Source organism: Crocodylus porosus, unplaced genomic scaffold, assembly GCF_001723895.1.
Source record: "Crocodylus porosus isolate Cpor-Errol unplaced genomic scaffold, CroPor_comp1, whole genome shotgun sequence".
NCBI lineage: Eukaryota > Metazoa > Chordata > Crocodylia > Crocodylidae > Crocodylus > Crocodylus porosus.
The window spans coordinates 1,757,791-1,775,160 of NW_017728935.1; the positions used below are offsets into that span (position 1 = coordinate 1,757,791).

A 17,370-nucleotide genomic window follows, 5' to 3' on the forward strand; every position below is an offset into this window, starting at 1 on the left:
AGCAGGTTCCTTCTCAACATGTCATAAACTGGGCTGCAGGAAAAAAGACGACCCATAAATGAGATTGCAGGGATAAATAAAACAGAACAGCCTCACTCCTTTTAATACGAGCAGCCAGAATTCCAGGCGCTGGCTAACTGATCCCATTTAGGAGAAATCAGTGATGGAGTCAAATGTCCCCCACTTGCATCCTGACGGATCACAAAGTTTCTGTTTCTTTCCACAATGAAGGAATCAAAGAGTAGACAGTCTCCTTGCTCACAGTCAGTACCCTACCCCAATAAATCATCTCACTGCTCCCATTCCTTCCCTGACCCATTTCTTCAGGGTAATATTGCCAGGGCTCGTGTTCCCAAATTACCTGATGCCTCATAAAGACTTCTGTATTTCCCCTTTGTGAAAGCCTGAAAGCTTGCAATTGTGAAGCAACAAGCCCTCATCTCTACCACCCAGAAATGTGGTCTCCACAGCGACCCGAAAAACAGACTGGGAAATCACAGAACCTAAGTATCACAGCAGCCGGTCCACTGCCTCAACAGTGAAGCGGGGAAATTGCGTTAAGGCGCTGCCTTAACACAGATGAAATAAAGATCAAGTCTGACCAGTGGAATTCCAGAGCGCTGGTGAACCCACTGGACCAGTGATCTAGAGATCTTCACAGAGATCTCATCTACTCCGAAGATAGGAACAAAATACTTGAGAGACCTGCCGAAGCAATCTCTTTAATACAGATGCACCATCCCTCCCTTTAAGGCCTGCACAGCAACGTCCCATCCCTTCCTACCGTGGATTTGTCACTGAAAAGCTGTCCAGTCCCATCAGTTCTCTCAGCGGATCCCCTCCACAGTGCACTATGTGTTGTTCTTGCTTGTCGTATAGCTCCCTCACCATGATATACTGTCCTAGGTAATGCATGACCTGTCGATATATAAGATAATATTAGTCGCATTTGCAGTTGATACTAAGCCAGCACGGACTCCAGAGTTTGTTCTGGTAACGTTGGCAACGGAGGCACAATCAAATACCGCCTTACCGACCTTATAATGTATTTTCCTAGTGCTTTCAACCCATACTCTCAACCACCATGAGGGAATGCATCTTGTGGCAGCTTTGCAAAGCGCTTAGATGTTAATGCTTGTACAGAATGGGAAACTGAGACAGAGGGGTCAAGTGCTTTGCCTGCAGCATTACAGATAGTCAGCAGCAAAGCCATGACTAGAGCCCTGGTTTCCCAGCTCCCAGTCCAGGTCCCGCTTTTCCAGATTCTTGATCACTACGGTCATTTTCCAAGCATGCTTTGAAAACATGCTGTCAGGCCTATGCTTAAAGATCACATATCACTTCTCTTGTACCCCTGAGACCCGTGGAGCGAGTGTACCCAGAGTTCCCAAAATGAGATGCTGTTTCATTGTTGAAAGGAAAGTTTGTTCTGCTCTGGCATTAAACCAAACTACTAGGTTGCATGCAGCCCATCCAAAAACAGAAAATGGAACTGTGGCCAATTTACAATAATTCCAAGTTCTGCAGTTAATTAAATGGAAAGATTTTAACTAACTGATACTCTTTCATTAATTCCAGCCACTTAGGAGGTCAGCAAATAAAACAGAACTCTCTTTGCTGTCTGAGATTACAACAGGGAACAGGACAAGGTTGAAATTATTTACAATCTATACACAGGCCCCTTTCTCAGTCAAATGGAAGCCAGCTGGCTGAATCAGTCTGTTGAGGTACTACACAGTAACCCAAAATCTACTGAGAATAACCCTGGTTTTGACTGCTGGTAGTCTGAGGCAATGCAGCGGGCCTGAAGCAGAGCCTGTTGGTACCACTCTGCAAGTATCCAAGTGAAAGAGGGAAGGCAATCTGGTGAACAAAGGAAGCAGGGTAGGAAGCACTACTTATCAGTGAGGATGAGCTCAGTCATGCTCTTGGGCCTGATGAGGAGACACTTTGCTTGGCAAAGGCAAGAATAAAGATAATAAATGCAGAATAACTTGCACTGGAACCATGGAGAAGTGCAGAAAGAAAACAATGTTCCTTAAGGGCTAAGGCCACAGAACACCGATCATATCGAGATGAACCAAAGTGAGAAGCTGTGAGGATAAGACAGTCAAGTGTGTATGTGTCATGCAGGCAGGATTCCTTCCACAATTAGCAGAAAAATGGATACTCTCGAACAAAGATATATACAACCTAAAAAGTTGCCAACAGTGCTTGTGTTCACTGGAAAAAGACTGACTAAACTGTGTTAAAACGTTAATCCGCAGAAGTAGCTTGCATTTAACACTGAACCCCCTTCCATTTGAACCATCCAATTTGTTTTTGCAAAAATTTTAGAAGCTAAATAAGTTATTTAAATGCATAAGTGTTTAAACTAAGTCACGCGGCTCTGCAGGGGTATCTGACACATTCATAATGAAAAACCACTGCATTTAATTCTTTGCAGACAGGACACCCCTGTAAATCACAGCCGGTGTCATTTTTTTAATCTTGTACACATTTTGCATTTTAATCTTAAAATAAATGAATTCAGAGCCTCTCGGGTTTAGCTGACAAGTCATTTCAAAGAAAACTTAAGAGAAAAATATCAAATGGAGTACAATTTAAAAAAAAAACCTTCCAAGTATGGCAGAGACAGCAAGACAATCACCAAGTGTCTTCTACAATCTCGCAGGTGTGCAACTGTCTATTAGATCTTTCCTCTCTCTCAAGCGGTTGTTGAATTCCCCAAATAAATGATTTCCATTCATATTTTGCACTCCTATAGCAATTCCAGCAGAGGCTCTCTCAAAGCAATTTATGATTAATCAAGTCTCAACATCCCTGCATGTAAGGTTGCCCATTTCACATGTGGGGCGCTGAAGCGCAGAGAGATCCAGGGCCCGATTCTGCATCCCCGGGAGCTACGAGGCCTGGAAATCATTCTTGGAAAATAATCTCCCCCGGTGAGTCTAAGTCCACAAGGAACCCCAATGATTTGAAGGGAGGCTACACTCCAAAGGATCAACTTAAAAGATCAAGGATTAAGTCAGAAAAGCTACCTTTGCCATCTCCTAAACCCAAATATTTTAGTGACTAGAACAGTTTACACACAAATAGCTCCAAAATTTCCTGTAGCATGATAGACATCAGGCTGTTTCTGTTTGTGCAGCACCTAAAACAATGGAGCTGGTAATTCAAAGAGCAGCAAAATGATTTTCCACCTTTCAAGTTTCTGAATTTAAAATCACACAGTGGTACTTTGATCATCTCCCAAGGGAGCACTCCGGCTCCTTCTTCAAATTTAACCAGAAAATGGGAATCATGGGCTCACCTCCTTCAGTGTGAAGGTTTCACCTTGTGCACCTGCAGCTTGCAGAATCCTCAAGAACGGCGGTCTTGGTCGTACCTAGGGTGCAGAACGCACAGTCTGGAGTGAGCGCTATGGTGTGGTGAGCTTCCAAGAAGACACAAGCATTTGTGAGATTCATTCATGGCCCCCAAGTGCATAGCTAATAAATGCCTCTGAGGGTGCCTCGTACCAGGCTGTCACATTTAATCAGTAGAGCAAAACGAGACAAGTGGCTCTGCAATCCGAGTTGCCGGCCAAGGGGAACATTGCTGGCCTTTCGATACCTTCCTGATGGCATGTCCACATTTCTCTAGAATCCATTTGCATTTGATGAATGCCTAAAGAGAAGCTAAATCCTGCCTATACCCCCAAACCTATCTATGAGCTCCACGCACGTAGACCCCTGTTCAGATGGTTCCACAGCAAACAACATGGGGCCATCCCAGCACTTCTCATTGCAGGACTGCAGACTTGGTCAGGATGCTTTACTAGTTAGAAGAGCTGAACTCAGTCTGTGCAGCTGCTTTACTGTTCTGACTCTGGCACAAACTAAGCACAGCCACCAAACTAGGAAGCCCAAACTTAAGAGCCCTTAATCATCTATATTGCTCCATTAACTTTAATAGAATTATTCATGTGAGCAAGGACTACAGAATTAGACCCTTGGTGAGGGGAATCCTAGATGGTGAATAACTCCACACGTTAGTTGTAAGGTCTCAAGTGATAATGGAGTGGCTATGTCATTAACTTCAATTATGCCAAGTCTAAATCTGGGTCACTGAATGGAATGAATAGATGGAGTCCATTAGACCAAGCTGGTGCTTGGCTACAGCAATTTGTGAATGGAGACAGTATCACAAGAATGCAGCATATCACTGTTCTTCTGTAAGTAACTGCTGCTAAGGGTCTGATCCTGTAATCTTTGCAGCTGCTGAACTCCCACAGGCTATAATGCATCACGGGCACACACATGAGAAGGCAGAACACAATAATTCCAGTCTTACTCACTCTACACACAAAATCAATGGTCAAAAGCAGTTAAGATAGTTAATGCTACACAAGAGCAGCAGACGGTTCTAAAACAGCCCTGATACTACTTCAGCTAACGTACACGCACCACAGAAAAGTAACGAACAATCCCAGGCAGAAGTGCTGCTGTGCAAATCAATGTCCTCTCTCCATAAAAATGTCAAGATGCCCCAGTCTTATTATGCTCGGGCTGGAAGCTGAATGTTACAGTGCTTTATTAGTATAACAAATATATGCTGCACTAAACCTTTCCCCTGGATCTCCTCCTGCATCCTTCAGAACTTAATACCAGGAAGCCAGAGGTGACAGATTTAAATGAGGCGTTATGCGAGGGCTAGATACAAGGGCACCGTGGCATTTTTCCCAATGCATATTGATCGACTCCAGGGTCAATTCCTGAACTTGGACACACACAACGCATCGCTGAATCTCAGATCAAAAAATCGCTGGTGTAGAGGAAGGCAGCGCTATCTACAAGCACACCCTGGCTCTTAGCATGCAAGCTCTGTCAGAGCTTCCTCACCACTCATTAACCAAATCCCAATTAGGGCTACAATGATGCTACAAGTTTCAGTTTCATAGAAGGCTCATAAGAAGCTGAGGCTAATTTTAGCTGTCACTTCTGCAGTAGTTCGTAAGACATGAAAAGGTCTGAAAAAGACAGGCAAGATGCACCTTTTCCAGCCTGGCTTGTTTCTTCTCCTACAAGCAAGCTGGAAGCATTGATTCTCTCAGGGTGGTATTAATGTTGAAAGAAAGTTAAGAATTCATATGAGAAGAGAACCAATGGCTCAGCTACACCCTCATGAGGCTAGTAGCATCATGCTTCCTAGCTGGAAGTAGCGGGGTAGGATACAGATTGGTTGCACTTGTTACACACACATGCTCTGTTTCATATTAGGGTTGGGGAAGAGATCACTCACTGATCTTAAAGACATCAATCAGCAAGATACTTCAGCTGACCATGAGGCAAGAAACATTTCCCCTGTGCATTTATATATTCCCCTGTGTTGTTGCTCTAGTGTTTATCAAGAACACGCATCTAAGTTCCCTTCCAGCTACAAATGGCCCTTGACGGCTTCCCTCGAATACTAAGTGAACTCAGCTGTACCAGAGCAATCTTAATTTATAAATGTAATTGCAAGAGGCCTCTCCTCCTCTAGAAGGTGGGGCTACCCAGAATCCCAGGCCTCACTAAACCCTGGCATCTCTTAGAAAGCCTTGCTACCACCAGTGTTTCTTCCTGCTGGAGGTAAGTGGAGTTTTATTACTTGTCGCCTAGACATTAGTCAAGTAGTGGGTCCCCAGACAAATGCCCAAGCTGGGGTTCATTCTCCTATGTGAGTTTTTCTCAGGTTCAAAAAATCTTCATCTTTGCTTTGAACCAACTGACTCCCACACTGCTAGATGCAATTTTAGAAAACCGAAATCTCAAGTGAGCAAAAAATTTCCAACCTCAAACCACAACTCTCTACTTCCCTGTACTAATCATTTAGTTCGTGTTAGCCCACACCCAATAGCTGTGCTTCTTCAAATTAAGGCTTATGGGCAAAGTCCTTTACATAGATGTGATACCTTTTATTAGACCAATAACTGAGTAGTTGGAAAAAAGTTCTTAGCAAGCTCTCGGGTGCAGTCACCCTTCTTCAGGCACGGGGAGTTGGGCACTTGGTTGCTCGTTGTTTATACAGGGCTCCTTCCCCATCTGTGCCTGTTTCTTTAAAAACAAGAACCAGGAAAAAAAAGCTGCCCAAGTTAACTTGGAAATGCTTAAGCCTCAACTAATATAATATAATGAAGTCAAACGGGGGTAGGGTGGGGAGAAGTCATGGCTCATTCTTATTCTGTGTCTCCCCTGGATAGCTGTGTTGACAGGAAATATTTTGGTCCTGACATCAAAGTCTGCTTATTTATTTATAACTCTTTTCACCAGAGTGAGTTGAATAAATAAGCATGCTAATCAATTCTGCATGGAACTGGGATGGAATTTACAATTTATAAATTAAGCTGAGTGAGTTGCTTTAGAAGCTAATTTCCACTTCTGCCCACTCCCTCGACACACAGATACAATCTTCCCAGCGAAATTAGCCTGAACAATATGGCATCGTTCCTGTCCAAGAGAACCCACTTGTCTTCATTTCTAAACTGGATGTTTTTAACCACAGCCCATATTTTCTGTTGTTTTCTCCGACTGGCAGCCAGCATGTTGATTCAATGCTGGTCCTCCAGATTTCCACATACTACTGAACTGCCACGCTGGCCTTGGAGGGATGAAAGCTTATGACATATTGGCACTCATTACCATTTTATTCCCAGGACAAGCTGAAAAGGGAATGCTGAGTGTTCAGTGGTGCCCTGGGCGAATGCCAACGGAAATAGAAGGTGCAATGACTGACTCTATAAAGTAAGCCAAACTTTCCAGACTTGAGTTTCTTCTGGGAAGCTGTCTGGTGAAGGTATCCCATGCTGTTCAGAATTTTTCAAATGAACCCTGAAGTATGGGACTTGATCCCTGGGAATGAAAAGATTAGGTACTTTCACGTGTGGCTATTTTAAATAACCTTTTCCCACTGCTTTAAATGTCAGTTTGTCACTGACTTACCATCCATCCAAGTGGCACTGCTTGTTAAAGTTTGCAAGCTGCTGACTCGATGAGAGATTATTCATTCTCCCCAGTACAAAAGGCCACATGTTGTGAAATCAAAGCTGCCCTGCTTGCTCTTTTGTCGTACTAATTTTTAAGGAAAGAAGAGTACCTGTTGGGGCTGTCCATGTGCAATTCTGCTGGCATTTTCAAATGCTGGATATTGTGTTGAGGTTGAAGACATGGTGGCAGTGAAGTAGCTGTCTATGGTACAAACCTAAAAAAAAAAAAAAAAGCTGTATTCAATGTCTAGGCTGATACAACTGGTGCTGACTTGAACACCTTCTAAGAAGTGGAAGTGGTTAAAGTCACTCTTAAAAATAAGCGCGGAGTGCACATCTTGAACACACGGAATCTAAATGTGTGCGCTGACTCGGGCACCTGTCTGCTAGGGAACAACCTGCCGAGTCCAATGCCAATTCTGTTCCATATAAATTACGCTTGTCTGCTCATCCACTCGGACAAGCAGATGTTTAAGAGCAGCTGGGGAAAAACACTTCAGTGATCAAGAACTGTTTACATTTTTTTTTTTATAGAATTTCTAGGCTGTTCACTAGACAACTCGGTCATCAGTGCAAATTGATCTGGCCCTTTTTTTTACTCTAGAAAGCCTTGCAAATCATTTTGAAAAGAGGCATGCCAGGCTGAGGTACTGCCAGACTAGGGTGTGAACCCTAACTAGCTCAGAGCCATTAGCACCCTGCGACATACTGAGGCAAATGCTTCTAATTCTGAAGCTAATGAGTCAGATTGTACTGTAAGAAGTGACTCATGGTTAACCCCAAGGGAATTTCCTTCAGACAATAGCAATCTCTTCCATGGGGAAAGAACAGGACAGTGGGTTGCTGATGATCACCCCAGCTCCTGAAAGAGGTGCACACTTGTCCACCAGCACAAAGATCACCTGGAGGCTGGAGGTTTCACACCACACCAAATTCCAGATCTCCTCTGTATGAGCTGTGGCCTTGCAGCTGCACTGACATTGGGAAGAAATTATTCTACTCTTTGGTGCCTTCAGATGCTTGGAAAAATTATATGGCTGGCCTCCAAATGCTCAAGTGGGAATCTCATAGAGAGGAGTCCCTGAAGTTATCTGTCTGGTGCTAGCTCTGTTTCAATCTCTGCTCAAAGCGCTCTGATATTTTTCCATATGAAGCTGTAATCAGACTTCAACACCATAATATAGCTCTGTCAGTGTATATGGAATAAGCTACTGCAAACTGGATGCTTTTTCAAGTCATAAAAGGCTTTTATTTTCAAGTCAATGGCCAGTTCAGCATTAGTCACTCAGATCTGTATTGGAATATTTCTGCTTCTTGGTCTTTTTTCTGTCTTATTCTTTTGCCCTTGTACATTAATGAAGTCCGAGTCCCTTAAGCTGGAGTCCTGCCTACACCAGCAGAAAAAAGCTGTTCCCAGACCCAGTTACAATGCAGTAAGATTTCATGTTTTAAACACTGGTCACATTTCTTAAGGCATGACCAAAACACATTACTGAATCTTGCTATAATCTTGTCGGGTCTAGGACTGACAACATAAACCCAAGCTCCCTCAGACATGACCAAACAAGTGCATCTTCTCTGCCATTTTATTTTGCTTCCACTGTTGTTTAACAGAGGACCAGGGAATTCTGTGTTAAGACTTAAAAGCAGGGACCATCTCACTACAAATCCCCTCACTGCTACCCAGCACTGGAGAAACCTGGATCCTGTAACTGCCAGAGCAGATGCAGCCACGAAATGGCCTCTGTTGTGCGGACCCTGGAAGGGCTGGATGTCCTTGTTTCATCCACTGCTGAGGCTAAGAGGTGATCACTGAAAACTGAAGGTTTTAAAACTCAGCAGCAGCTTTCCAATTAGAAGCCTTAAAATGACCGCTATTTTCTCAGACTACTGCATAGGTGCATTCATTTACGTTTTCCCTTATTACTGTAAGAGTAAGTCAATAGCAGGATAACCAGATCACTGCCTGATAAGCATAACCAAATGCCCAGAAAGAGCAAAAACCAGTTAATTGCAGACGCACTTCTCCAGGAATAAACTAGAAAAAATGATCCCTGAAAATACTCTGACACTGACTCACTGTGATCTTCTGGGGTGACTCGCACTCTGCTCAATTTACTCATCTTTTAAAGGGGAATACCTACTAATCTCCCTCAAGTGGAAGGGATTTCTGATCCTGCTCTTATGAACCAAGTTTCTCATGTAAGGCAACCACAGAAGTAAAACTCCTACTGAAAATCAGATGCAACAAAACAGTTGAAGCAAAACATGCGTATTTAATGTGAATTAAGCAATCACCATGTAGGCTGATTCATTATCAGTGCTGGCCTCTTACTTCCAAGTAAGCTTAGCCCCTGCTGGTGGACAAATCTGTCATCAGTGTCTGAGGCTGCTTTTCAGCACTACACTGCCCATATTTGCTATGTGTATGCTAAAGAGTCCCTATATTCATTGACATGCTGTACCTAGACTGGCAACAAATTAACCTGCTAGCATTACTTAATCTAAAGGCATGGTCTCACCTTTCTTCCTCCTCGGGTTTAATTGGTAGTTTTGGTCTCAGCAGATGGCCTTAGTTCTGGCTAGGAAGAACCTGCAAGTCCTTGCACACAGCAGCCCCCAGCAAGTCCCTCCAGCTGGATGCTGGCACTAGTTGCCTGTGTCTGGGCTGCTGATGGGATGTCTAGATTTCTTCTGATTTGTCAGATCTGACTCACAGCTTCAGTGATGCTGGTTTCCTTCGAACCCTGTGGCTCTTCCAGGCAGCAGCACTGTCACTACTCGTGACTGCCCTGCTCTTAACTAGTTTTCTAGTCCTCAGAAGAGGGAGTAACTGGACAGAATACTTTGTGATGTTAATGTCAGATTGATTGGTATGAAAGAAGGCAGACTAAGAACAAAGGAAAGCAATGTTTTTTTTTCTTTTTTACAGTCCTGAAAAGGGGCAGGTCTCCAATCTCTCTCGAGGGTATGTTAAAGATGTGTGGATAGCTTGGAATTTAATCACTTCAACTTCCTTAGTTGCATAACCCTGGTTAGAGAAAGCAGTGTCTGCACCCAACATAAATTCCCTTTGATAAACTTGTGAAGAAGTCCTCTATTGTCTTGAATCAGATCTGTACCTTAAACCCTTTGATTAAGGGCTTGTCCAGGTGAGCAATTCAGACGAATTAAAACAGGGACATTAACACATTAAACCATCATGTAGGCTCCCAGGCAGAAGGCCAGTGACCTTACCACTGCAGCTTTTTGTCTCAAGCCTTCCCAAGTGTCCCTGCAAAGGCAAGCTGTAAGCTGTTTTTAACAGGGAAGGTTCAAGATTTAATGATAAACCAGGTGTAGGAGAACTGACTTAAGAACCAACTCTCTCAGTACTTCTATGAAGCCGCTTCTAAGAGCTTGTTTGCATGGGAATGTATTGCCCACTAAGGCTAGGTATGAATTTACAGTGCGCTAGCTATTCTCCACTAAGTCTTTCATTGCTAAGTGCCAGAAAGCTTACACTACTGAAAGTATGAGGGAGCTTCACAGTTGAAGCTTGTCCTACTGCACTGTAAATTCACTCCATAGATTATTTTAGGATAACTTTTCTGTGCAGCAAGCACTACAGGCTTGTCAAAGTCCAAGGCAATTACTTCAACTAAGTGCAGAATAGCTGGCGCACTGTAAATTTATACTGACGCTCACATTGTGTTAACTCCCTTCTACAGACAGGCCTTAAGATAAGTTCAGACTAGGAATGCTAATAGAATTGAAATATTTTGCTCCAGCACAGACGCCTGATAGCTCATCTGCATCTGTACCCCTGACGGTGGGAAGCTTCAGAGACGGCCTTTTCAGTGTAGACGAAACTAAGATTATGGGCTGGCCCCCTAACCATCTCTTCTCCCTGTAGGAAGTCCTGTGTGTCCACTTCCACTGCACAACTGTCAGATCAGTATGCCTGTAAGGTCCTAAACTCCAGACTTATTTCCTTTTTGAATTGCCAAATGCAAAGGATCAGTGATTCAGAAAAATTTCCCTCTACAGCTATCATCTGAAACAGCACGTAAGAGGAAAGAAATGGTTATTTTTGGACTCTGTTCTGATTCATGTCTCCCTTAGAAGCCTTAATACGGTTCCCCCTCTGAACACTTAATATGGTCAGTTCTATAATACAGGATCTCTTGTGACATACCAGTCTTGTGAGACAGCAAGTTCTTTTGCTTTACAGACCCAATAGACCAAAGCCCAGCTGCCATACTGGGGGGAGGCAGAAAACTCCTCCCATGGCTAGGTGTGAAACTAAGTACCTGATTAAAGAGATTATCTCTTTAAAACTGGAGTTGTAATGCATTTCACATTAAAGAATGTGGGTTTTGTTTGCAAAGGAAGATAATTTTTGGAATGCAAACTCCATGACAGTTCAGCTCAATGGCCTGTTAATGAAGCTTAACAGGCCTCCTCTCCAAATGGATTTCCATCCCTTTTTTTTTTTTTCTTCCTCAACTTCTTAACAAGCATTACTTGGAACAGGTAAACTCTTAGGAAAGGCAAAGCAGTTAGGTTGTATCTGTGTTATTAGTTTAGCCAGCAGTACCTCCAGTACAGCAATCAAGATGTGGGGGCCAATCTTATTTAACTCCATCAGTGCAAGTCCCTACATGCCTCTCGACTTGGCCAGAAGCAATGCAGGATGAATGGGAGAGATTCCTAAAAGTGCACCCATCTATTTATGCCTGAGCACATGCCAGCCAGGTAACTACCAACTCCTACTTCCTCCTCCAGCACTAAGTACCTTCCATCATTATCCCAGAGCTCAGGGCTGCAAACAGAAGAGTGGGCAGTGGGGGGGCATGCGGTCCACTTATCTACAAGTAGATAATATAGCCAATATAGCTACACTAGCAACCCCCCTCTTACAGGAGAAGCAGATGCATGTCAAGACTCTTACTGACGCATCCTATGTTCTCTCCTGCTACAGATCAACAGGACCTGTAGATGTAGAAGCAAACACTATCGCACTCTGGAAATGAAATGCCTGCCTGCTCTCAGCATTTTGATGCTGGTTGTAGCATTTTGTTGGTTCAGGAACATCTAAACACTACAGAGCCTGCAGGACAATACATGTTACCCTGGTCCCCTAATTAAATGTAGACAAGACTCTTGCTGTTGCATACAGCTTCTGCTTAGCTGACTTGCATGCAGAAGTCCTAAGATGCTTGGAGAAAATGCTACCAAGTCATTGGTGTTGGAAAGGGGGGGGGGGAGGAGCTGTCCTGCTACATCTGACCCCATGTTATAAAAAGCATCCAGTGTTTTCAGTTATACAATGGTAAACTGACCCTTTGCATTTTTTTTTTTAACCTGCCTGCCTTAGGGTTAGTTAATTTTTGCTCTTCTGTTCTCACTTAGAGTTGCACACTAATGCTGGCTTGATATTCCCTCAGGAACAGTGTACAATTGCAGAGCAACATTTGTATTGTACAGAAGCCTTGTACTGCCTACCACAATAAAGGTGGCGGTGCTACATTGAAGGCTTATTTTATGCATTTCAAAAAAAAAAATCTATTTTGCAAATTGTAGTGTGGAAAATTCAGAACCTCCATTTAAAAAATCCATTTTAATGGGTCCAGACTTCATTTGCTGAAGTTTTATTTTTCACTTGTGATATATCTGCCATGTTATAGGAACGTTCAGTCTTTGAAGATACTCAAAGAACTGCCAATAATGAAACAAAAACAAGCTAAACTTTGAGAGATAAATGTTAACAATTAACACTTGCAAAAAAATTATGCAACTTTCTTTTATTGCAAAACCAATTTAAAGGGAGAGGGGAGAAAAAAATCCAGTTCTAGTTTTAAATTGATTGCTTCAATTTAAAAGAATAAAATGGATCATTGGCAAATTGCTCTGTAAACCTCTTTAAATCAACCATCAATGGCAGGGTATTTGTCACAGCTGATGTGTCTAGAATCCTGGTGCAGACAAACTTATTTGCAATGGGCCCATCTTAATGGGCTTTTCCTTTTCAAAAGCATGCACTGCATAAGGCAAGCTTCTACTGATAAACTACTCCTTTAAAAAAAATAAAATCCAGTAAATTGTATTTCAGAAACTTTCCTTCCACAACAGAATCAATTTTGGATTCAAACTGTTAAAGGGAGGGGAAAACACAAAACATGGCACCAGAGAAACCATAGCAAGTTCAGGCTGGAAGGGACTTCAGGAGGTCGCATCTAGTGCAACCCCCTGCTCCAAGCAGGACCAGCCCCAACTAGATCATCCCAGCCAAGGCTTTGGCTAGCTGGGCCCTCAAAACCTCCAAAGATCAACAGTCCTTCACCTCTCTGGATAAACCTGTTCAATAATCCAATACCACACTACACTAGTAATGCCTCCCCACAACTTGTCACCTGTTCAATTAGCATTAGAAAAACACCTGCTTTCTCTTATGTCTATCAGCTGATTTCTTTCCACTGAAGAAGTTCAATCTTATTTCTTACTGTACAGTAGCTGAAGCTGAACTGGCATATGGGATCTCACCTGGGTTTTAGGGACAGATATGGGTAAGCCAAGATTAAATGGTTTAAGAGCTGCTAAATAATAAGAAGTAAAATGTTTAAGACCCTTTGAACTCATTTGCTTTACTCCTGCTGCAGAACACTGTAAAGGCATATGATATATCGTATGCAAATGTCAGAGCAGGGGTGGGGCTGGAAATACTAAGTTATCTACAAGGGTGCAAATCTACCCTAACTAAATCAGAGATGCACAGCATAAGCAGAGGGGTTGCTTCATCATCATCAGATGCTGTGAAGGGACAGATCCCAAACAAGGTTGGGGGGAAGGGAAGCTCTGTTTTAATATAAACCCTGCACAAATGAGAATATAAGCCATGCCATACAGGGTCAGCCCACAGGCTGATCATCTACCATGTAGCCTGTTTCGCAATGGCAGAAAGAGGCCCTGCCCTTGGCATTTTATAGACTAACCCAACCTCTGACCCAAGCCCCCAGCAGCTTCCAGCGTTTCAGGGGCCAGGGAAGGAATGAACCTCTCATCTTACAACACCGATTACAAAAACTGATATCGATTGAGGGGCTTGCATATGGGCAGAGACATCCAGTTCCTTATGATTTAGTGGAACTGTCCGAGTAGTGTTCAGCAGCCCCACATAAAAGGAGGATCTTGACATGCAAGGCATAGAAAGAATGAAATCTAGTCCCTACCCTGAATTGGCTGCAACCCAGATAAAGTTGTGCAGGAGGGGAAGTGCCTCACCCAAAGCCAGCAGGCACAGCAGATCAGTGACTGAGCTAGGAAGAAAAGCCACCACCCAGTGTCTTATCCACTAGTCCCTGCTGCACCCCCGCTTCCAACAACAAGGCAATTTTCCAAGAGAAAAATATGTTTTTAAAAACTTATGCAGAGGCTCTAATTGATGTGACAGAAGCCAACCAGCTACTCAGTGGCAGAACAAGGAACAGAGCAACGGGTAGTTGTGTGCTTTGCACACTAAACACTGCCTCCCTTTGTAAGGACAGCAAACGAGACTTATCAAAAGTATCCAAGTTTCACTTTCACAACCAGCCTGTCTTTAGCTGGCTGTTCTTGCCTGGCATGCATAGATAGTATTTGTTTGCTTTCAGATTCTGGGCCTGTTTTTTCCTGTTTCTTGAAAATCATACGCAAGATTTCTTCTGCTTTTGCTACAGGACTCAGTTTCTCTCTGCCACTTGTTTCCCTGACAGTTAGCTCTAAAGCATTTGGAGCATTTCTTCAGAGGATGTGTGATAAGACTTGCAGTAAAAGGTATCTAGATTTGTTCGCTTTAAGTTGGGCAGAAGGCAAGACAGGGTGGCACTAACTTGTCACCTCTGAAAGCTCATGCAACTGAACAACCTACTTTTCTTGGGTTATAAAGCTTTTGTTACGGTTTCATAGTGTCCCCCTCCAGTGCAGTGCCAGAGTGTTTAATGTATAATCTACAGCAGTGGTTTTCAACCTCTTTCACTTGCAGACCCCTAACAAATTTGCATGGAGCTACAGACAGACCCCTCTGAATTGCAAGTGTGGGTATTCACATGCTTGTGATTTCTCACTGTTATCTTTTGCAAACCCCTTAGACATGTTCTATGGACCCCTGGCCGGCTGCGGACCACAGGTTTAAAACCATGGATCTAAGGAACCGGAGACTGAGAACAACGCACATCTTGGCAGCAGTGATACAGTACAGTACAAGAACAGTAGGCATGCCTACAGCATAACAGGCTCTTGCATAAGGAGGGGAATCTGCACACCCCATTACTAAGGACTTTTTGTCCCTACTCTGAAACAGTAATGCACTTTATCAATATACCTCTAAGCACATTCATCTATACATCCACCTGCCAAGCCCAGGTACGCTGCCTTTAACAGACTTCCGAAAAATGGTGCTGCAATTGGGCTGTCAACACAATTTCTACTAAAAATTTCCACACTGCAGCTTCACTGCTGACAGCTCTAGTACAGCTGTTACTCAGCTACTGAGCAGGTCTGCACAAGAATGGCTTAAATGCCAGTTGTCACCTGAAAACTGCATTAGCAACTGGGGAGATGCTTTCCCTGGCAGAGCTGCACAGGCAGTAAAATTTAGGAGGTTAACCAGTGCCAGACCAAAGATACCTAGACCAAAAAACAAAGCCCTTAGCTAGGAACAACTTGTACCGATTCTAGGGGTCCGAGGGCAAGGTAACAGCACTCCTTACTTCCTAGCAACGTCTCCCTAACTCTTCCCTGAAGAAGACACAGGGTTCAAGTCTTAAATCTGATCTCTTCAGAACATGCCTCATCAGCCTGAACCACAATTATCTGGGTATCTGCAGTGCAGTCTTTTTCAGTTCTATTTTAACTAACCGCAATGAACAACAGTTTCTTGCTAAGTTGGCATCAGTTTAGCCATGCCAACCACTTTGGGAAATAAGTGAATCTCTGGAAAATAAAATGAAGCTCACTCCTTGGCATAGCAAGTTCTAATAATTTTTGGACCTGCACTCTTCTGTTGTTCCCTAACACAGGAGCTGCTACTCCCTTCCTAAAATGCTTCCTTGAAGCTGCACTTAGCTATGGGGAGGAGCCAATCTGCTAAATCCAGCCGGGGCTTAACCAGTGTTTGGTCCTGGGCAGGTGTGCTGACTTCTGGCTTCAAACTAATGGCCCCACAGATGATGTATGGACCCATGTATGGACTTCCTATTCTAATGTTCCCTCCTAAGAGGCAGTCGCAAGCTCCTCAGTGCTGTTCAAGGCACCAGCATTTTAAACTCATAATTAAGCAAAGAAAAAGCTTAAAGAAACAGAAAAAATGTGCTCTCCAAAACAAGAGTACAGGAATATGAAACACTTGTCAAAGCATCATATTTTATTGATGGGACAAGCACCGTACACATCCACTAGCTGAACACTACGTGCCGTCAGATGACTGCAAAGCACATCCCGAAACATATCTGAAAACTAATCTAACCAGAGACCTGGGGGAGAGGGGAGCCCAGGAAGACACTGATTTCCGAGCGCAGCCACCACTCCTTTCATGGCAAGGCCTCGGGTTGTACAGCGTCAACCGCAGCTTCCAGCCTGGCCAGAGGGGCGCGTGGAGGGGCGGCGGGCAGTTGCGGAAGGGGAAACGGTGGCAGCCCAGATGTGCTGCTGCTGCTTCCTTACTGAAATAACTGTGCTGCAAACAGGAAGGATATAGACATATGAAATGAATGTACGTGCACCTGCACGCAGGCACACACTTCCTATATATTATGCGCACACACATGTGCATGCACACGCATCTGCTCACCCACGCAGCTCCACTTATGCACGCACATTTGTGCACATGCATGCATCTTCACGTATGCACCTGCACTCATGCACACACATCTGCACTCATGCACGCGCGTGCATATCCATGCATCGGCACGCGCATGCAGGCACGCACGCAAGCATACACACACATATGCACGCACACCCCCGGACATGGACATGCACACGCACGTGTGTGTTTATATTCTAGTAAGAAATAGATATGGGCCTAGCTGTAGCGAGACGCCGTGTGCACGGATCACAGGCCAGCTGCGCACGAAGGTCTCTGTCCCGTCAGCGGTTCCGTCTCCTACTGACTCCTCGCTCTCGGCCCAGCTCTCCCCGCCCGCCCCGTGCGCGGGGACACGGGCCGTCCCTGCTCACCCTAGCGCCGCTGCATGGCCCCGGCTCGGCCCGCGGACCCCCGGCGGGCGCCGCTCCTCCATCTTAGGGGGCTCCGGGCCGCCGTTTCCCCCGCGGCCAACATGGCCGCCGGCCACTTCCGGCGGGGAGTCCTCCCGCAGGCGCCCAGATCATAGAAGAGACCGGAAGGC

General features: G+C 44.2%; 1 protein-coding gene across 1 annotated transcript in view; it reads right to left on the minus strand.

Annotated features, from left to right (window-relative positions):
- MDM4 (MDM4, p53 regulator) overlaps positions 1-17,326 on the minus strand; it is a 29,986-nt gene extending 12,660 nt beyond the window's left edge. The window contains exons 1-5 of the mRNA XM_019546484.1: positions 17,201-17,326; positions 7,117-7,221; positions 3,314-3,388; positions 785-918; positions 4-33 (exon numbers count right to left, since the gene is read on the minus strand). Of these exons, the coding sequence (XP_019402029.1) occupies positions 4-33; positions 785-918; positions 3,314-3,388; positions 7,117-7,188 (311 nt within the window). The 5' untranslated portion in view covers positions 7,189-7,221; positions 17,201-17,326. The remainder of the gene's footprint in view (positions 1-3; positions 34-784; positions 919-3,313; positions 3,389-7,116; positions 7,222-17,200) is intronic.
- Positions 17,327-17,370: the final 44 nt, after the last annotated feature.